At 48.5% G+C, this 22,429-nt stretch overlaps 1 protein-coding gene across 1 annotated transcript in view; it reads left to right on the top strand.

Annotated features, from left to right (window-relative positions):
* Positions 1 to 12,960, top strand: part of PLXDC1 (plexin domain containing 1) — a 66,455-nt gene extending 53,495 nt beyond the window's left edge. The window contains exons 12-14 of the mRNA XM_027517815.1: positions 7,340 to 7,375; positions 10,155 to 10,315; positions 11,639 to 12,960. Coding sequence (XP_027373616.1) covers positions 7,340 to 7,375; positions 10,155 to 10,315; positions 11,639 to 11,758 — 317 coding nt within the window. The 3' untranslated portion in view covers positions 11,759 to 12,960. The remainder of the gene's footprint in view (positions 1 to 7,339; positions 7,376 to 10,154; positions 10,316 to 11,638) is intronic.
* The last annotated feature ends 9,469 nt before the right edge of the window (positions 12,961 to 22,429 follow it).

Raw genomic sequence — 22,429 nt, 5'->3', positions numbered from 1 at the left:
GGCATCCCGATAGCAGGTATGAACTCAGTCCCACACACTCAGATGTCAGAGAAAGATTGCATAATTTTTCTGTGACTTCCCTTCTGGTTCCCACCCCTCATTGGGCTGGTGTGGTGGGAAGTTCCACCCTCGCCGTGCTGGGGCTTGACTTTCCACTCCTGTGATGTCCAGGGGGCAGAGGGTAGTGCAGGACAGCTCTGACCATATGGGGTTGTTGCTGAACTGCTTCTTCAGGCCTGGCTGTCCCTGGGGCCTTCTCTGCCATCCCCATGTTACTGGTGGAATGGTGATTCCTGGGTTCTTGTCCTCACAAGGGAAAGAAATCGATCTAGAGACATAGAACAGTTTTAAGCAGCAGGAGTTTTAATAAGCAAAGCAAAATGTACACTCATGAGAAGGGAGGAGAGCGGACTGGGGGCCAGAAGCAGCCCCACAGTGAAGGTAGAGTTGGGTTGTTCAGAGCGATGGAAAGTCCCTCCCTGTCCTGCATCACTGGATTGATGCATTGATTGATAGCTTTAGATAACGTAACTTTCCTCCTGTGTGCAGCCACTTACCCATAAGCACCCAAGTGGAAACGGATTGGGGGGGTGGTGGGAAGGGAATGGCAATACTAATTTATTATAAATACTGCATAATGAACCCCAGGCTATTCTGAGTCACCTCTTAGGTCTTGTTGCACCTACACCAACCAGTACTGGGGGTTTGGAAAGCCCCGCTGGGTTTTTGTTATCTGGCTTGGTCCTGATATGGCTGGAAATTTTGCAGTCCTTAACTCATCTCACACGCTAGTAAAGTAATGCTCAAAATTCTCCAAGCCAGGCTTCAGCAATCCGTGAACTTCCTGATGTTCAAGCTGGTTTTAGAAAAGGCAGAGGAACCAGAGATCAAATTACCAACATCCGCTGGATCATGGAAAAAGCAAGAGTTCCAGAAAAACATCTATTTCTGCTTTATTGACTATGCCAAAGCCTTTGACTGTGTGGATCACAATAAGCTGTGCAAAATTCTGAAAGAGATGGGAATACTAGACCACCTGATTTGCCTCTTGAGAAATTTGTGTGCAGGTCAGGAAGCAACAGTTAGAACTGGACATGGAACAACAGACTGGTTCCAAATAGGAAAAGGAGTTCGTCAAGGCTGTATATTGTCACCCTGTTTATTTAACTTATATGCAGAGTACATCATGAGAAACGCTGGACTGGAAGAAACACAAGCTGGAATCAAGATTGCCGGGAGAAATATCAATAACCTCAGATATGCAGATGACACCACCCTTATGGCAGAAAGTGAAGAGGAACTCAAAAGCCTCTTGATGAAGGTGAAAGTGGAGAGTGAAAAAGTTGGCTTAAAGCTCAACATTCAGAAAACGAAGATCATGGCATTCGGTCCCATCACTTCATGGGAAATAGATGGGGAAACAGTGGAAACAGTGTCAGACTTTATTTTTCTGGGCTCCAAAATCACTGCAGATGGTGACTGCAGCCATGAAATTAAAAGACGCTTACTCCTTGGAAGGAAAGTTATGACCAACCTAGATAGCATATTGAAAAGCAGAGACATTACTTTCCAACAAAGGTTCATCTAGTCAAGGCTATGGTTTTTCCTGTGGTCATGAAGGCTGAGCACCGAAGAACTGATGCTTTTGAACTGTGATGTTGGAGAAGACTCTTGAGAGTCCCTCGGACTGCAAGGAGATCCAACCAGTCCATTCTGAAGGAGATCAGCCCTGGGATTTCTTTGGAAGGAATGATGCTAAAGCTGAAACTCCAGTACTTTGGCCACCTCATGCGAAGAGTTGACTCATTGGAAAAGACTGATGCTGGGAGGGATTGGGGGCAGGAGGAGAAGGGGATGACAGAGGATGAGATGGCTGGATGGCATCACTGACTCGATGGACGTGAGTCTGAGTGAACTCCAGGAGTTGGTGATGAACAGGGAGGCCTGGCATGCTGCGATTCATGGAGTTGCAAAGAGTCGGACACGACTGAGCGACTGATCTGATCTGATCTGAACCGAACCACAAAAAGGGAGCTCTCGGGGCATGTTCTCGTCACCAGGGTCCAGGTCAGGCAGGGAAAGGTGACCCCATCCAGGATGGGGTGGGACCTGCTCATGTCTGACTTGCTATCTACCAGTCTTCAGTTCCAAGGTCAAGTTGCTTCCATTTCTTTGAGGCCAGTTCTCGGAATTGTGGCAGTTATGTCATGGCTACAGTCTGCTCCTCATGCAGTTAACTTCTTCCACCTGGTGGAGGTTTGGGTGTCCAAAGGTCCTTGACTGTGTCTAATGACTGTATTATCATTTAGTCTTGTTTTCCTATGTCTGTGTTTTCTCACGTCTCTGACTAAACTTATTCTTTGGTTAAAGTTTTTCCACATAGAAAAGGTAGGCTGAGGACATGGAGGGCAAGGGCCACAGGATCCTGCTCTGTTTCACCCAGGCCTAGGGTTTTATCGAAGCTGCCGGAGGTCCATCCACCCTGTGGGGAAGACCAGGCAGGGTCCCTGGATTCTTTGGCTATCTCTGAGAAATTCCTTCCTCATCCTTTTTTGATACATGGCATCTAGATTTTAAGCCCTTGCCCTAAGTCTAAGACTGAAAGATGTATGGGGTCTTCCTACCTCCCCTGAGCCCAATTACCTGTTTGAAAGGAGCAAATGGAAAGGAGAAAAAAGTTGGTATTTTTAAACATTATTCATCCACAATCCCATTTTATAGACAAGGAAATGGGCTCATGAGGGGCAAAGTAGGTTGCTCAGCAGTGGAATATTCTTTCTGCGGTCTCCCCCTGCCTTTGAAATGCAGCCTAGAGAACCAGAAAGCAGGAACCCATGGATCTGGCCGGAGGGAAGCGAACAGTTGATAGAGCAAACATCTAAGGGGACTGACCATGAGCCAGGTAGGGTGCTGACGTTGTGTACCCATTAACACTCAATCCTCCTAATTATCCTGAACTTTGATGCTCTTTGATCCTCAGTTTACAGAGGAGACACTATGGCTAAGAGAGGTTGATGGGCTTACCCAAAATCACACAGCCAGGAAAATGTGGTATCAGGTCTCATCTGGTTCCCAAAGCAGCAATCTGGCTCGCTCAACCCCACTGCCTTTCTCATGTTGAAAGGAATAGAGAAGGGTCTTCAGGGGTTCCGTGGGTGGGAGAATAGTGAAGGGTGAACAGTGAAGCAGGAGACTGAATAGATTACATGAAAAAGCAGCAAGAGGAGACCTTGCCCTCGGGAATTATAGTGGGGTTCAGGGGTGACCTTCCAGTCAGAGGAAACTCCACTTAAGAGAGCCCCCTGGCCAGTCACCCTTGAGTTAACCCTATGTGCTACTGGGGGCTCAGTCTGAGCCCAGAGTTGGGTTGGGGTCTGCAGACACTAGGTGAGAACCCAGCCTTTCCCTCAGGGGCTTATGTCTGGGTGAGCCACGGGGCCTGAGGCCAGAGGGGTGGCTGCGGTGGGCATGGAGAGAGCCCAGGGTCTGGCATCTGGGGGTTGGGTTCAAGCCCTGACTTGGAATTATTCTCCTTTAGTCCCGGGCTATGGCCATGAAGGGCTGTCCCTATACAGTGTGTCCCGGCGATCAGTTTTATCACCTGTGTGTCTCCTGTCAGCCCAGGAATGTGTCCCTCCTGTTTGCTATGTAATCCACATGGGAAACATTAATTACAGTAAGGACAATTATGGCTTTATGGCCTTCCAGTCCTGGAGGAGGTGGCAAAGATTAGCAAGTTGCCTTTATAAGAAAAAAATGTGACAAGGACTTGTCCCCACAACAAACTCTCAAGGTGTCTGGAGGGACAGGTTTGGGTCAATCCCTGCCTGTGTTATTACAGCCTACACAGGGAGATGACATGCTGGGGGCAGAGGCTAGCTCAGGGTCCAGGAAGATGCTGTGAATGAAGGGGATACAGCACTTCAGCCAGGGGGACCCACCTGGTCAGGGCAGGGGTGGAGAGCAGAGAAGTTAGTGGGAATGGCTGCTGAAGGGTCGTGGACCCCTTCTCTCCCCAGCCAGCCAGAAAAGCAGAAAGGGCCAGGGAAGCAGGAAGTGTGGGAGCTGGATTTTAAGTTACTTACTTGCTAAATGCCGCCCACTTAAATGAACCAGAGTGAACTCAGAGTGGTAAGCAGCTGCCACTAAATCTATGCATTTTATCGTAAGGATAGACAGGCACTGACCCAGAATATCTGTGCAGTCTAAGGACTCATCTGATGAGCAGCTGAACAGAACATGTTGGTAGCAGCAAGAAGTGACTGCTAACCACAGGAAATGACCACTCATTCAGTAGACATCACACATATTTCTTCACTCTGTGGGTTTTCATGGGCCTGGACCACAATCCGTTAATTAGGGAACCAGTTTGCATTCAATGGACCCCTAGCAAGGCAGCGTCTGGGAACCAGCCCTCAGTGAGGGGAAGAAAAGCTGCTGTGGGCACAGCGTGGTCACCTTTAGTCGTCTTGTGGGAGGGACTGGCTGCAGGTGTCTATTTGTCTATCAAGACTACATGTGGCTTGGGCTACAGTGTATTTCCAATGGTCTAGATTCAAAACAAGTTGATTCAAAAAATCAAGTTAATTTGCCCAATCATGTTTAGGATTACTTTGGTCAATTTCGGGTAATCCATCATTTTTAACTTGTAGTAAAAAAACAGATTCAGAGGCATATATAAATACCTTGTGTATTGCAATTCCTGAAGAAAACGTATCTTTCTGTTACAAGTCAACAATTCTCTGTTTTGTTTTACTTTGAATTTTTAGGGGTTTCTGTAATTTTGTTCATTTATTTTTGACCATGCTGGGCCTTCGTTGCCGTGCAGGCTTTTCTTTGGTTGCAGCTTCTCATTGTGATGGCTTCTCTTGTTGCAGAGCCCTGACTCCAGGAGGTGGGCTTCGTTAAGTTGCAGCACATGGGCTTAGTAGTTGTGGCTCCTGGGCTCTGGAGTGAAGGCTCATTAGTTGTGGTTCACAGGCTTAGTTGCTCCACAGCCAGGGGGACCTTCCCAGACCATAGATCAAACCCATGTCTGCTGCATTATCAGGCAGATTCTTTACTTTCTGAATTTAACTCACCTGATGCGAACAGTCAACTCCTTGGAAAAGGCCCTGATGCTGGGAAAGATTGAAGGCAAAAGGAGAAGAGAGCAGCAGAGGATGAAATTAGCATCACTGAATAGCCTCACTGATTCAATGGACTTGAACTTGGGCAACCTCCAGGAGATAGTGAGGGACAGGGAGGCCTGACGTGCTGCGGTCCATGGGGTCGCAAAGAGTCGGACACGACTTAGCGACTGAACAACGATGACGATACATGATAAACAGTTAAATGATTCCCAAGTCAAATCTACAAAAGCAACTATATCCAAAGAAGCTTAGTTTCTTGTTTTCTTCCTCCATTCTATTCCCCATTTTCCCTGTGAAAATGAAGTGAAAGTGTTAGTTGCTTAGTCGTGTCCAACTCTTTGTGACCCCATAAGCTGTAGCCTGCCAGGCTCGTCTGTCCATGGGATTTCCCAGGCAAGAATACTGGAGGAAAGAGGAGTGAGTTGCCATTCCCTTTTCCAGGGGATCTTCCCAACCCAGGGATCGAACCAGGGTCTCCTTTGCAGGCAGATTCTTTACCATCTGAGCCACCAGGGAAGCCCCTTTCCGCTATGGGGTACTATTTTTAAACTGTCTTATGGTTTGTTCTTCCACTATCTAGTGTGATTTTTTGATATTTGAAGATTTATTGGACATGTATAGCAGAACAGGGTATTATATTCAAGTACTGGGAGCGTGAAACGGTTGGTTGCTGAGAGGCTCATAGTCTATGGAAACCAGGGGACCCAAGATGCTCCAGAAACAGATCAAATGCCGTGGGACACAGGGGAGGACATACCCATCTGTCCTCTGGGAAGTGACAGGGCTGGGACCAGGACTAGGCTAAGGTAAGTGACACATTCAGTGCAGATATAAAAGTTAAGGAGGCATACACACACACACAAAAGCAATAATTAAGAGAAATAATCTTTTCATGCAATATTTGCAAAAATCAAAAGTGATGCCAAGAACTCCATGGTGAACAAAATATCAAAAAATTTTTAAAAAGACAGAATCAGACCCTGTTTCACTTGTGTCTCCCTAGCCTCAGCCCTGCAAGAGGCATTTCAGGAGTGGGACTTTTGAAAGAGGAGTGGTGAAGGGGAGGAAGGGCATGTCCTGTAGGAGGAACAGAATATGCAGCGATTCAGAGATCTGAGAAGACCCCGAGGTCTGGAGAGCCTTGCGTAGCTTGTTACACCCACTGTAACAAGTGCTATTGAGTTGACCCAAGTGACAGGAGAAGAGAAGGCTGGGACAAACTGCCAAGGGTCTTGAACATCTGTAATCAAAGGGGAGTCAGTGGAAGCTCCCCTTTGAATGAGGAGGATGGTGGAGGGGGAGAAAGGACGCAGAGCAGGTTGCAGGTCCTACATTGTGGAAGGTTCCATTCATTTAATGTTTGATGCTTGAAGCAGTGATCTCTAGTCATCTAGAATATTCTCCTGATGTGGAATTTTTGCTGTCCTTTCTCCACAGGAAGGGTCAACTATTGGAACTTATTTAGGAGGCTTCAGGGTACACTCCTTGAGGTGTAGAGGGAGTCTGTTGGCCTGGAAATCTGTCTCCCGCATTGTACCCCGGGGGTCTTCAAGCAGATTTGATCTCGTGACTCACACACACCCCACCTCAAATCCTTCCTCCCTTTCCTGCTGCCCCCTAGGATACTGTGAAAGGCCCCGAATTTGGCTTTTCAGGCCGCTGTCCACCCCCACCCCCAGCCTCACTCACTCTCATCACCCCCTACTCACAGCCTGTCTGCCCTCCAGCTGCACTGAACTGCTTTTTATGTCTCTACTGGCCAAGTTCTTGCTGACTCCAGCCTTTGCCACACCGCCTATATGGGACTCTATCTCAGCCCTGTATCTTATCCTGCCTTCTTGACTGCCTTTGTGTGGACAGTTTTCATTGTCCCTCCATTCCCCACCCCCCACCCCCACCGCTTGACCTCCCTGAGGGCAGAGATCACATCTATCCACAGTACTTACTCCTGGACTCAACTCCCAGCAATCACTCAATAAGTATTTGTTGAATGAATAAACACTGGGAAAAGTTGGCTTGTCTGTGGCCTTTGACCTTTAGACTGCTATGTGACTTTGAGCAAGTCACCTCCCCTCTCTCGGCTTCAGTTTCCTAGCCTTCAGAATGAAGGGCTGAACTGAACCTCCCTAAAGTCTCATCCAATCCTAACGGGACAAAGGCCATTGTGATTCTGCTAACCTTGCACCTTCTCTCCTTTCCATTTGAAGATGACACCAAGGTGAATCCCTACGCAGGAGGAGATGGTGAGTACAGAGACACCTGCCCCTCTTCATCACACCGCTGCCTCTTGGACTCACCCCCCAGAGGGTGCAGCCTTCACCTGGCCTCTTTGCTTTTACTCCCTGAGTTGGGGAGGGGGAAACAGCAGCAGCCTGGGCTTCTCCAACCTCCTGCTCAGTGGGAAGGTGCGGGACGTGGGCGGGAGCTTCTGGGCACACACTCCCGAGGCTGAAAAAGCAAATCTACATCTAGACATTTCTCATCTCGGGTGGGAACCTCCTGCAGTTCTTCTGACCATGGTGCTCTTGAGTATTCACTGCCCTGAAAGGAGTGAGAGGCAGAGGAGAGGATGAGCTAGGGCAGGCATGGCCACGGACCTGTGGCCCTGGCCTCTGTCCCCAAGGGGCCTCCCAACCAGTGATGGGTGGAGAGTAGATTCTCTCGTTAAAGTTGTTGCAGGAAGGGGGACCCCTTCCAGGGCCCAAGAGTGAGCTCTTGTCTAACACTCTGAAATGAATTGTTCGTGGAGATACACAGGCTGACAAAGCAAGAGATTTTACTGGGAAGGGGAGCCCGGGTGAAAAGCAGCAGGGTAAGGGAACTCAGGAGGACTACTCTGCCCTGTGCTTTGCAGTCTCTGGTTTTATGGCGATGGTGTTAGTTTCTGGGTTGTCTCTGGCCAGTCATTCTGCCTCAGGGTCCTTCCTGGTGTAATGTGCATCAGCCAAGATGGATTCCAGCCAGGATTCTGGGAGGTTGGTAGGGTGCATGAACTGGAGTCTCCTCTCTCCTTTTGACTTTTCCCGAATTCTTCCAATTGGTGGTAGCTTGTTAGTTCCGCGTTCCTTGCCGGAACCTCCAGTTTAAGATAACTCAGCCACGTGGGCACTATGGGGTCTGGCCAGGGCAGGCGGCTTTGATCAGTGTTTGCCCTAATAAAGTTGCCTTTAATTCCCAACATGGGTTGGCAGAGAGGACACAAAACTTGTCCACCACAATTTTACACAGCTTAAGAAGGTAGGGTCCCTGATCCCAGGACTGCCTGGGGGGATAATCTCCTCTCTGCTGATGTGGGGGCGCGGGCGGCCATCTCCCCTGGCCTTTGCCCAGAGCCAGCTTAAGCCCTTGCTGCAACTACCACAAAGAGGAGATGGAAGAGTCTTCCAGCTCCAGGGGCTGGGAGACTGTTAACCTGGCTCCAGCAGGAGAGGAGGGACTGTTAGACAGCTAGATGGTTTCTCCCACCAGAGGAGGAGCCATTGCTCCTCTGTGGGCACCAGGTGTGAGTGTGCATCTGTGTCCATTGGGCTGAGGGGAGGCAGGGGCCTCTGAGCCACGTTATTCCACATCGTGTGCTCATCAGCCCAAGCCCTGCCCTCAGATCATCAGGGTCACTGAAGGCTGCGGGCTGATGGCCAGGTCAGGAGAGGCCAGCTCGGGGTGTGTCCTCTCCACTCCTCCAGTTCTTGGCAGATACCCTGGCAGTGCCCCAGTGTAGTTTCTCTCCTAAGCTTTTTTCTCTTGCAGAGAAAAGGGGATGGGGAACACAATGACTTTGGATGTATGCAACATTTTATTAAAAATCCCCACCCTTTGTTGATTCCCATCACACCCACCAGCGAAGTAAAACAGACTTCAATATTTCTGTTGCTCGCATGCTGCTCCATCTTCTGTATGTCATTAGCCCCACATCCTTTTAGGATAAGGAGAAGCAGCAAAAAGCCACCACAGGTAATATTAGCGAACTAGGCTTCTTAGCATCACCGACTCGATGAACATGAGTTTGAGCAAGCTCCAGGAGTTGGTGATAGACATCCTGGTGTGCTGTAGTCCATAGGGTCGCAATGAGTCAGACATGACTGAGTGAATGAACTGAATTGAACTGAGGCTTCTTAGTGACTGGCACTGACTGTGTCCTTGGACGAATCCCTTTACCCCTCTGTATTTCCATTCCTTCAGCTGTACGAGAAAGGGTTGGGCTGGATGTGCTTCCAGCTCCATAGTCTATGGAAAATACTCAGCCTTCTCCTTGGGCTGTATTTCAAATGCTTGCAATGTTCTCAGAGAGTGTTTGCTGGTTTATTAGCCCTTAGAGGACCTAGTTCATTTCTTTTATTGAGTTCCTCTGATGGGTCTGCCATTTTTCTAAGAGTTGAGGACACTGAGGTGAATAAGACACTGTCTCTGCCCTCCAGGAGGTCACAGTCTGGTAGTGGACAGTGACAGGTAAAAATGTGGTCATTTGGCTCTCGTAATAGCTACACTTATTGAAGTTGTCCCAGAGACTGACTGTGCTCCTCAGCAGTTAACATGAATTATTTCATTTTAATCCTCACTGTAATCCTATTGGGTAGTTATCATTATTATCCTGTTCTACAGAAATGATGACCGAGACACACAGAAGTTAAATAAGATGCCCAAGATTACACAGCTAGTAAGTAGCAGAGTCTGTATTTGAAACCAGACAGCCAGACTCCAGACCCCACAACCAGCAGATCTCTCAACCATCACATGCCCTTTGTGAACTCCTTAAAAGGACCTATATGGGATGGGTATTAGAGAGAGCTTTTATGATCCCTAGGAGACATGTGGGCAACTTTTAAGTGATTTTGGAAAACTGCCTGAAGTGTGCTAAGAACAAAGTTAATGTCACGCTCATTATAGTTCCACCCGACCCACCCCTTCATGTATTTGATGAGTAGATCTGAAGGTTCTGTTGGCCTTCATCTCTGGGCTTTTGTCAGAACCCGGGACTCCACGGCCCCCCTTCCTCAATCCCCTGACCTAATGGTCTCTTCGCAGGCCTTCAGAACAACCTGGCCCCCAAGACGACGGGGTCCCCCGTGCACCTGGGCACCATCGTGGGCATTGTGCTGGCCGTCCTCCTCGTGGCTTCCATTATCCTGGCTGGGATCTACATCAATGGCCACCCCACCTCCAACGCTGCCCTCTTCTTCATCGAGGTCTGTGCGGGGTGGGGCGACCGCTCTGCCATCCCCATCTGCGTCAGCATTCCCCAGCCATTCAGTCCCTATCTCTCCTCATTTCATCCCTCACCCACCTCACACCAGGCTCCTGTTCCCACTTGAGGGGCTTCATCGATTCCATCCGGGCATACCTCCCACTAGCAGGCGCTCTCTGAGTCCCTAACCCCCAGGGCTTGCCCCTCAGGACTCCTCTGGCCTGCTTGTCCTATCGCATGGCCTCTGCTTTGGCTCCACCATTTGTGAAATCAGAACAGTGACCATCCCCAGAGGAAGGAGAGAAAACCACAGATGCCTCATATGCCCTCGAGTGGTTATGTGACCATCCCCAGTGATTTATGGTTTCTCACACCCAAATTCCAAGGCCTGGGGATTAGCCAAAGCCATAATGAAACTGAGGTCTTTGCCTCTTGGCCTGCTGTGTGCGTTTTTGATTAGATTTGACAGGCCACAGTAATCATAAGAGTCGCTCTGTCTGGGAGCTTTCATTGAGGATGCTGCAGTTTTGAACATCTCAGAATTCAGAAGAGCCAGCCTGACGTGCAGCATGGGAAGTAAGGCCTGGGCTCCTTCACTGTGAGCCGCAGAGCTCAGGAGCCCCTGCCCACCCCCGACCCGTGGTGACTGACCAGCTCTCTGAATCCCCTAGCAGGGTGGCCTCTAGGTCCACAACCCTCCACGTGGGTCACACGCCCCTTGACCTCATCACCCAGAGGCCTGGGTGGTTCCCTCCCCTCTGGTTCAATGCCACCTGTTTCTTATGAATTCTAACCAGTCATTGGTAGGTTAACACTAAGACCTGCCAAGGCTAAGACCTACCTGGTTTCACCCAGGGAACCTGCAGATCCCCAGCCACAGGGATGCAGACAGGAAGGCCTGAGACCTGGGAATCTGCATTTTCTTCAGCTCCCCACCTCTGATGCAGGACCTGTCCTGTCTAGAGGGTTATCTTGGCATTTCCAGAACCTCCCAGATCATTCCATCTCTTACCCATTTCCTCACTTTCTGAAGTCTTAGGGCTCCACTCCGTGTATTGCTGAGTTTTTCACCTTGTGTCGTGCAGTCCACATGGCAAAGCATCAGATAACCTCCTTCCCAACTCCTGGGGCTCCCAGCGGGTTTCCCAATGTGCCGAGGATCACAGCCGGGAGCCTTCTACACTTCACCTGGCTCACACACAGTAGTCCCCAAGAGCCCTTGAAAAGTGCTCAGAGCTGTCCCCCTGGGTGAAGGGGAGAGGGTGGGGAGGGTCCCCAGTGGGTGGTATCGCCCCCCACTCACTCTGTGTCTGTGCCCCTGCAGCGGAGACCTCACCACTGGCCGGCCATGAAGTTCTGCAACCACCCCAGCCACTCCACCTACACAGAGGTTGAGCCCTCAGGGCATGAGAAGGAGGGCTTCGTGGAGGCGGAGCAATGCTGAGAGCGCCAGGTCTCCCTTGGAAGGGTACAAAGGAAGACCCGGGGACCTCAAAACACACGAGTCAAAGCAAAGCAGAGAAATGACTTTTCTTGGCCTCCTCTGAACACACCCTGGCTGGGAAAACGAGCCCGTGGTCTGCAATGCCAGCACTACAGTTTGGCCATCACACCCCGGATATTGAAGCAGGGGCAGAAAAGCCACAATTACCAGTAGCAATCATCAGTGCCAGAGGTCTCCCCTTCTGAGTCTCTCAGTGGTCTACTCTGGAGCTGCCTCCGAGGTCCCTTCCCACCTGGAGATGGACAGATGCCCTGCTCCCATCACCTAATGCCCCTGTGTACGACAAAGAGAACCAAGCTCTTGATTGTGGCCGCCACATTCCAGGGTCCATAGACTCAAGAGCGGGTCCTCATGGCTATGGATTCAGTGTATTTTGCCCCAGCTTCTGTGGTCTAGAAGTCTGGAGAAGGAGTTCTCACCATCTGTTACACACAGGTACGGCTGCTCCCAGTGCTTTCGGCAAGACGCTGATTGGCATGCTGGCATCCGAAGCAAGCCAAAGGAGAGGAGAGAGAACTTGTGGGCAGATTGCATTTTTAGGCTTCACTCCCCCAACTTGCCCTATCTGCTGAGAATCAGTTAGTTTCTACCTTGAACATGTGTGTGGCCCATGTCACGGGCTTTATCCAACGGCAGCCCAGCCCACCAGGTGAGCCGTGCTGTGCGCGGCCACATCTACCAAGTGGGCTCTTCATTCCAGCGGCACGGTTGGGTGTCCATTGTCTTCACTGGCCTGGTCTTCCGTCAGTGCCAGTCAGTACCTCCAAAGGCAGGGCCTGCCTGATCAATACTTTGCCTCCTCTGAGCTGGAATTGTATAGCCATTAAAGAGAAATAAGGTGGGGAGAAGCTTCTTGAAACATACCCAACAGGGAACTTCAGTTGGATTCTGTTGAAAAGCCAAACCTCTAGAACAATTGGGACAGAGGAAGCTGATGCAGAAAGGAAGGACTTTATATCTGCCAGAAATTCTTGGGGCAGAGAGTTTAGACTCCCAAACCCAATCTGGTTTTGAGTTCTGTCCCAGAGATGAGTTGGTGTTGCTTCTGAAGAGCATTTCAAATGAAAACCTATAGTTCACCCTCATTCAAAGTAAAAAAATATATATATATATCAGCAGCAAATAAACAGTAAATCACAGTCTCCACTGTCCTTTGTTGTTGTTTAATCACTAAGCTGTGTCAGACTGTGTGTGACCCCATGGACTGTAGCCCACCAGGCTCCTGGGTCCATGGAATTTCCCAGGCAAGAATACTAGAGTGGGTTGCCATTTCCTTCTCCAGGGGATCTTCCCAACCCAGGGAGCAAACTCATGTGTCCTGCATTGGGAGGCAGATTCTTTACCACTGAGCCACCTGGGAAGCCCTCCACCGTCCTCAGTCATGTCCGTTTATGCATATCACCAGCATGCTGCCAAAGAAAGAAGCTGATGTACAAAGCCTCCTGAAGGGGGGGTTAGGGAGTCTGCAAATAACCAGGCACATACCAACACTGGACTGATGGTCTTGCAGATGCTCCATGGTTTATCCTTGGTGAGTATGCTAATAACCATTGGAGTGGGAAACATGCTGAACCTCTGCTTTCCATAGGTATCCTTCATAAGCCAGGCAAGGAAGAGCTATGATTTTGAGAAATTGTATCCAAATTTGAGAAAGTAAAAAGATAATGCAACAAAGAGGAAAGAGTTCTTTTTAAGCTTCTGAAGGTATGAAACAGAGCCCTCCTAATGAGAGAATCACAGCCAGACACTGAAATACTCAGGGATCCCAGCACTGCTGGCTGGCAGGAGGGTGATTTTTGCCCTTGGCTGACCAGCAGAGAATCTGTGACCTTTGTGTGTCTAAAACAGCCAGTGAGGGAGTTCCAGCTGTGATAAGATGCAGCGCACAGCATCACAGGTCCCACTCCCAAACTCCAGCACGCTTCTTCCTAACGGGGGCTCTTCCGATCATGCTGATTCCTGAAGGGAAAGAAGACTGAGGATGAAAAAATGGGCAGTGATGTGCTGAGGCCTCTACTAGGAACACTGCAGGTGGAGACAGAAAGCACGAGACACCTCGGGCCAGTCAGAGCAAGCCTCGCTGGCCCCCGGGATGACGGTGGTGAGGGCAGTGGAGCTGTTTGTCAGCAGGTAGCCTGGTTTGTTAACAGCAAAAAAGAACTAAAGACGTGTCATTCAGAGAGGTCCCTGGCCATTCAGAGCGCCTCAAGTCAAAACAAAGCGCTCCCAAGAAACAGCCAGCAGCTCACAGAATTAATGCTGGTTCTCACCTGTCCTTAGGCTCTCTCACGAGATCAAGCATCTCTCAGACCCGAGAGTTTAACTCCAAGGTTTAGGGGGGGTTCACTGGGTAGCTGCAGAGTGAATGACCAGAAAGAGACATAGCGGTTTCATGGTCAACCAGCAAAAGAGTACTTTTGCGCACCATCAACCACAGATAGCTTGCAGACTTCCAGGCCTCTCTGACCCACAGGCAGACAAAATCACCCAGGAGAGCAGGTGCTCAGCAGATCCTTCCCTACATGGTGCCTTTGGGGATCCTCACAGTGAGCCCACTGGAGAGGGGTTGGATGGGTCCATGAAAGCTCATCACTGACAGAAAGCTTCAACCCCGTGAAACAGCTGTCTGTGTGGTACCCAGAAATCAGGAGTTCTCTGGGAGGCTCTGTTTTACATCAGAACTCTTAAGAGAGCCAACAAGAAAATGAGAAGGAAATCTGATAACAGTCCAGAGGTTAGGATTCTGCTTCCACTGAGGTGGCCGGTCAGGGAACTAAAATCTCACAAGCCACAAAAGAAAAAGAAAGAAAAAGAGAAGAAAAATGCAGAGGCCAAGTGTGAGGGGGGAGTCCCTGGATCAGGGTGTGAGCACAACTTAATTCCCCTGTAATCAGCCGCCCTTACATTTGTGGATTTGTCCAATAAGGTCCTTGGGGGTTTCTGATTCTAGAACATGAATGCATATAAGCCCAGCCAGCAATTCCAGTACCCGGGAATGCCCCAGGTGGAGCAGATGGGGTTTCCAAGCTGGACACCATCTCCCTCCTGCCTCAATCAGGTGTCACCACCCACTCACACCAGCAGGCCCCTGACTCTGGAGACTGCCTCTTCATGTCTTCAGGTCTCAGCCTGGAGCCTGAGGTTGAAAATGTCCTTTTTTCACTGTTAGAGGTTCTCGATGGGCCTATGGAAACAATTTTTTTAACTTGTGTGTTTTTCCAGGACTCTCCTGTGTAATGGAGCCCCTGTGTATGTATATCTATTTATACAAACACACACATACGTATATGTAAAATTGCTAGAAACGTTGGATGCAGCTTATAGCCATGCTCAGCCTGTAGCTTGATGTGCTAAGACAGTGGGAAAAGCTCAGTCAACCACACTATGTGAAAAGCAGAGTATTCACTTGAGCTGTTCACTTATAGAGCTGAGACTGTCTTCTCTGGGTGCTGGAGCAGATTTGCACAAAGCACTGATCAGGAGCCACATCCAGATTCCCCACATCAGGTAAAGTCACAAATCAAGTCAGCCTCTTTCTCTGTCTCTCCCATCTCCCGTTCTCCCCTCCCCCAGGTGCCCCCCCTCGAAACAAAAAGACACCTGAGCTTAAAGCACAATTCAAAGGATTTGGGATATGAGGGAACCGTGTGTGCGCGCGCACGCGCGTGCGTGTGTGAGTATGTGTGTGCGCGCGCACGCGCGCATGTGTGTGTGTGTGTGTGTGTGTGTGTGTGCGTGTGCGCGCGCGCGCGCGTGCTTAGTCGCATCTGACTCTTTGGGACCCCATAGACTGCAACTTGCTAGGCTCCTCTGTTCGTGAGATTTCCCAGGCAAGGCTACTGGAGTGGGTTGCCATTTCCCCCTCTAGGATATCTTCCCAACCCAGGGATCAAACCCACATCTCCTGCGTCTCCTGCACTGGCAAATGGATTCATGACCACTGGCTCTACCTGGGAAGCCTACCTGTTTTAAATGCAATCTATTCACATATTTAGCTTGAGAATTCTTTGCACAGATTCCCAGTGTTAAAAATAAAAGGCAACATTCTTTTATAACTTCTGCCATGTGCAAAATTAAGTGCAAAAAGATTTTGAATGACATTCTGCAAGTCACCACACAGCCCTTAGTCCTGATGACTGCCGCCTTCTCTGAGGACCTACCCTTAGAAGCATAGGAAGAGCCTCCAGCAATCTGCCAAGCAGTCATGTTCTTCCCAAACTCCTGCCCCACCTCAAAGAGAAACAGCCTGGAAAGAGATTCTAGCTATTTATTTATTAGAGGTTTGTAAGTCCCTGGAAGTAAACTACGGGGGTTTCTAATCTACTATCTAGAGACAGAAAATAAATCTGCTAAGTTGATGCTGCCACATTTCTGGAGATTTTGCATTTGAACCGCCTTAGCAGCTTTGCCGTGTTTTTATTCTCGATTTTGCTCACAAAACATGGTTAAGCAAATCAAAACAGAAAGAGGAAAAATTTGAACTCCTCACAGCCAAACTCAGCTATGCCAAATTTCAGGCTCCGAACAAGCCAGCTTATAAATAAGCATGCTGTGTTTGCCAAATAAAGAGGAGTGTATTGGAGAAGGCGATGTGGATTGATGAGAAAGCCCTGGGTTACTCCACAGTGCTTCAGAAGGCGGGAGCTTTGGCCCCTGCCCCACCCCTGAGAAGCTGTGTGTTGTTGGCCAAGGCACCCAACTTCCCTGGGCCTCTGCAAAATAAGAAGTGGGAGGACTAATGATCTAAGGAGAGGATGTCTTCCTCTCCTTAGCAAATACGCTCATCCAGTCTTGTTCTTTCCAATTCACAAGCAGCTTGAATGGAAGCATCTCTTTGGTTTCCATTATGCTTAATAAAGTGACCAACTTGTTCTAGTTTGCCTGAGACTTTCTGACTTTAACACTGAGAGTCCTGTGTCCCGGGAAACCACTCGATCAAGAACCCACTGGGACAGTGGTTAGTCTATCCTGAACCCATTGGTTGAGGAGATGTTAACAATCTCAAGCGCCTGTAAAGCATTAAAGCGTGGGCCATACAGGCATCCCCTGGGGGTTAGCTGGTAATGCAGAATTCAGACCTACCCACCCTGACCTACTGAGTCAGAATCTGCAATTGACCAGCTGCTGAGGTGACTCAGGTGAAATGCATGAACATTTGAGAAGCATTTCTAGGAGGCAATTTTACTGACATGATCACAACCTGTTGCGGAGGCATTATTTCCCCATCTCTCAGATGAGGAAATTGAGACTCAGGTGGTTTCCTTGTTTATTTACTCATTCTCTCCATACTTATTAAGCACCTACTGTGTGCCAGGCATCATTAAGTGGCTTGCCCAAGGTCACCCAGTAGTTGAGAGAATTCCCAAACCCAGGACTTTGGGTTTACCATCTAGGGTTGTTCCTCTAGGGTGGGACAGTGCCAGAGCTATGTGCCCACAGTTTAATTGGGGAGCAGGGACTTCCCTGGTGGTCCAGTGGTTAAGACTCTGTGCTGTCAATACAGGGAGGCTGGGGTTCGATCCCTGGTCAGGGAACTAGATCCCACATGCTGTAACCAAAGATCCCAGATGCGACAAGTAAGACTCGGAGCAGCCAAATAAATAAATAAAGATAAACAGAGCCGTCCTGGGCTTATAAGAGTCTTAAAAAGATGCAGAACAAGGACAAGCACTCTTAGCTCCTGAAACTGTGAGCTTATCAGCTATTTATTTACACAGTCCAAGACTCACTGTTCTTGCCTCCTCATCCGGATCCCCCACTCCAGTAACACTCCCTCAGGAAGATTTGGAAAAACTGTCCTTAAAGTTTTGCAGAACACAAGGCCTGCCCTGGGGCTTATTTTTTTGAATGGAAGACAATTGATTACTTCACTGTCCCCTTGGGGCTGGAGAGAAGGGAAATGGGAGGAGAAGGAGAATCCTTACTTTAACTGCTGACACCAAAGAAATTCTTCAGGGAATGGTTTTTCTGATGTTCATAAAACATTTTTACATTTGGTCCCTAGAGGTGGCTGAATCATACCCAGTTTTCCACAAAGCTAAAAGCACAAAGAAACTTCTGAATGTAGGCCAATAAAATCTCATCATACGTTCCCAGTCTTGGGTGAGAAACTTCCTTTCCAGCTTCAGTCTTTCCTTTTCACATTTTTCTATTCAGAAAGTGACTGTACCACATGGGGTATCCAAAAGGTATAAGACTCACTATAACCAGTGGCGAGAAGTCTGAAAAGCCTTAAAAAAATAACAGATCCCATCTCTCCTCCATTGATCCATCTTGCCATCTCTCAGTTTAGACCCCATTTGGTTTTTTTAAAGTTTTTATTTTTAAATTTTTATTTATTTATTTGACTGACCAGGTCTTAGTTGTGGCATGTAGGATCTTTAGTTGTGAATGTAGGATCTAGTTCCCTGACCAGGGATTGAACCCAGGCGCCCTGCAATGGGAGCACTGAGTCTTAGCCAATGACCACCAGGGAAGTCCCCTAGACCCCATTTTGAATGCACAGTTTTGCTGGTCTTAACTAACAGGCACAGTGGAGGCAAGGGTCTAGTGGTGATCTTTTGTTCTTACTGCCCCCACCCCCAAGGAATGGTATGTGTTAATAATTCCAATCTCGCCCCCTCAAGTTCAAAAGGGCAGCCGGCCCCAGCTTCGCTCCCACCTCCAGAGCTGCAGACACCCCTCTGTGTTCCATGGGGCTTGTTGGGCTGTACCCCACAGGCCTCTGAGGCCTGTGCCGCCCAACTTCAAGACGGGAGAAAGAGCCCAGAGTCAGCATCAGAGTTATCAATGGTTTCATGAATGGGGAGCTTACATGTCTGAAGCAAGGTCCTGGGGTGACACCCTACTGTGTGCAGCAGATGGCAGTGGGCAGGACATGGTGGTACTCTTCACTACTTCCCAAGGGGAAGGGGAGTTTACCAGTTATAAGGGATTGACATCAGGTGGGCTCATTAGTTACCACAGAAACCAGTAGTGGGGCATGCTCCTCATTGCCCCTTTGACAAGAATGATGACTCGCTAGGGCCAGGGGCAAGCACATAGAGAGGTCAGTTGTGTGGGTAAGATAGAGGTGAAGCAGACACTGGTTGGGCAGAAGATGTGCAGAGAGCAAGAGAATGGCCATCTTGAGTAGCCCGACATACAGAGTTCTTCTCCCCAAGCCCTCTGTGCTCACAATTCCTTCTGCCTCCAGAGACAAGCACTCAGCCCTCCCTCACTGTGAAGGAGGAACCAACCCAACAAAACCAGGCATAAGCAAAGCTTACTTACCAAGACCCTGGTCTATGTACTTTTGAGATGATGATCACACAGGTGACATCTCACATTTGCTCGGTACTGTGTTCCAGGCAGTGTTTTATGAGAGTTATTTGCATCATCACCTATGGGCCAATGCTACTGCGATATCTACGTTACCTAGGAGGCCACTGAGGGTCAGAGCATGAGGGAATTTGCTCAGGGTCACCAATGAGGTCACTCAGGCAAGGTATCTAGAACTTGGCAAGGGTAACTAGAAGTCAGTTGGCCTTTGGCCCTCAGCTTTGGTTCCTGAGGCCAAGGTATGCCCACTCTCCTACCCTTAACACCTTGACCCATCCTCTATCAAAGGCACCGTGGACCCTGTCCTCCACAGAAGACTCATTTCCCAGCCAGGAAGTGAAATTGGGTGGGAAGAAGCACCACTGCCTAGTTTCAAGTGGAAGTTTTAAATCTCTGAGACCCCACAGACCGGGTGGCTAGTCTTTTGCCCTGTAGAAATGAACCCTCTTGGGGTGCCCTTCCCATCCTTGGGCCACACATCTAAGAGACTCTTACCTGATGTTTTCTCATTTGTAAGAGCCCAGATTGTAAAAATGACTCTCTTGTCCAGTCCCTCAATCCCTGAGTTTCATAGATGGAAAACTGAAGCTTCAGGAAAGTCAAGAGTCACACCCAAGACCACACAGGAAGTGAGAGAGCTGCCCCTGCTGGTTCTCCAGCATGTATGGAGGGTAGGTGGCTCTGATGCTACCAGGCCTGAGCTGAATCCTGGTAATGCCACATACCATCTCTGTGACCTCACAGAGTTGCTCAATGTCTCTGCATACTTGCTGCTTTGGTTAAATGGAAGAGATGAAAAGAGCAGCACCACGGACTTCCCTGGTGGTCCAGTGGATGAGACTCTATGCTCCCAACGTAGGAGGCCCAGGTTTGATCCCTGGCTCCCGTCTATGGGGTCGCACAGAGTCGGACACGACTGAAGTGACTTAGTAGCAGCGGCAGCAGGGAACTGGATCCCACATGCCTCAACAAAATATCCTGCACTCCACAACTAAAAAAAGTGTCCCACGTGCCACAGTGAAGACTGAAGATCCCACATGCCACAACCAAGACTCAGTGAAGCCAAATTAATAAATACATATATATATATATATATATATTTAGAGCAGACCACCTACCTGTCTCCTGAGAAACCTGTATGTGGGTCAAGAAGCAACAGTTAGAACCTTACGTGGAACAACTAACTGGTTCAAAATTGGGAAAGGAGTAGGACAAGACTGTATATTGTCACCCTGTTTATTTAACTTCTATGCAGAGTACATCATGCAAAATGCCAGGCTGGATGAATCCCAAGCTGGAATCAAGACTGCTGGGAGAAATATCAACAACCTCAGATACGCACATGATATCACTCTAATGGCAGACTGAAGAGAAACTAAAGAGCCTCTTGGTGGTTTAGTTGCTAAGTTGTGCCTGACTTTTGCAACCCTACAGACTATAACCCACCAGGCTCCTCTGTCCATGGGATTTCCCAGGCAAGAATACTGGAATGAATTGCCATTTCCTTCTCCAGGGGGCTGCATTTTGTCAGAACTCTTCACTATGACCTGTCTGTCTTGGGTGGCCCTGCACAGCATGCCTTATGAGGCTTCATTAATTTACACAAACCCCTTTGCCATGACAAGGCTCTGGTCCATGAAGACTCTGATACTGGGAAAGATTGAAGGCAAAAGGAGAAGAGGGTGGCAGAGGATGAGATGAAAATGAAAGTGAAAGTCACTTAGTCATGTCCAGCTCTTTGTGACCATGTGACTATAGTCCATGAAATTCTCAGGCCAGAATACTGGAGTGGGTAGCCTTTCACTTCTCCAGAAGATCTTCCCAACCCAGGGATCAAACCCAGGTTTCCCGCATTGCAGGTGGATTCTTTACCAGTTGAGCCACAAGGGAAGCCCAAGAATGCTGGAGTGGGTAGCCTATCCCTTCTCCAGGGGATCTTCCTGACCCAGGAATCAAACTGGGGTCTCCTGCATTGCAGGCATATTCTTTACCAACTGAGATATGAGGGAAGCCCCTAGAGGATGAGATGGTTTCATAGAATCACCGACCCAAAGGACATGAATTTGCGCAAACTCTGGGAGACAGCAAAGGACAGGGAAGCCTGGCATGCTGCAGTCCATGGGGTTGCAGAGAGTAGGACATGACTTAGTGACTGAACAACATACATATATATGTGAAATAGAACCTGCCTCCTCAGGCTTTGTGAGGGTTAAACATTTCAGTGTTTGGAGCCAAGCATAGCACTCAGTTAGTGCTCCAAAAGTCTTGGCTTCTTTTTCACTTGTTAGTTACTGAATGCAACACCATCTATTATCCAGGGCAGTGGATGGATTTTCTGGTGCTTCTTGCTGTCTGTATGTTTGAGCATCACTGCTACAGAAGGAAATGCTCTGCTGGTTAATCTGCTCAGAAAGCATCCGTCTCAGACTGCCTCCCACTTTCCCCGGAGATGGGGACAGACATCAACAGACACCCATGTAATAGGTGGCTCTGGTTTCTTTCAAGGAAACAGGCATTGAAACTCATCATTCTAAGCTTTCTATAATTATATTCAAAAGCTCATTTTCATGTCCTTTAAGGGAAAAAGGGGAATATGAGAAAGGAATACTGCAGAAATCAAACCTTAGAAACTTCCCTCAGTGAATAATTTTGAAGGAAGGTCTCAGTACTCAAGGCTGACTTTTTTTAAGTAGACTGGATGAGGCACTGGGCTGGCTTTTCCATTTCCTTTTCCTTTCTTTTTTAGCTTTTCTATTTCCTTTTCAACGTAAATCAGATTAATTGTTGCAATTTCTTTTTAAAAACATTTAATAAAGCACCCACAATAAGTGCATACTTGCACTTATTTGCAATAAGTGCAAATACTTTGCATATTTGTAAAAAAGATGCATGTAGAAGGAGAGGAATTTCTCTTAACCAGAAACTCTTCCTCACTTAGGAAATCATGGATATTTTGATGGAAAAGAGTGAAAAGCCTTTAGTGTTTTTTCAAAGTGAGGCCAAGATAAGCCCAAATGTGGCTCTCCTTCAGGTCCACAGAACAATCAGAAAACCCAAATTTAGAATCCTCATTCCTCTGATTACTAGCTTCCTCTCCTTCATAAGGGGAGACGTCGAAGTGCCCGGCAATCCCAGAATCAGGACAACAGGTCATTGGACACAGAAGCACTTCCCACTCATATAGGACCCAGGGCTGGGTCTGCCAGTTTCTGGTTATTTGGGAGAAAAGGCACAAATTAGCTCTCAGTCCTCAGCACCCAAGTACAAGTCTCACAGGCAGCCCGCTGCATT

The sequence above is a fragment of the Bos indicus x Bos taurus genome, chromosome 19 (genome assembly GCF_003369695.1).
Source record: "Bos indicus x Bos taurus breed Angus x Brahman F1 hybrid chromosome 19, Bos_hybrid_MaternalHap_v2.0, whole genome shotgun sequence".
Classification (NCBI taxonomy): Eukaryota; Metazoa; Chordata; class Mammalia; order Artiodactyla; family Bovidae; genus Bos; species Bos indicus x Bos taurus.
This window is presented reverse-complemented; position numbering and strand designations above follow the sequence as displayed.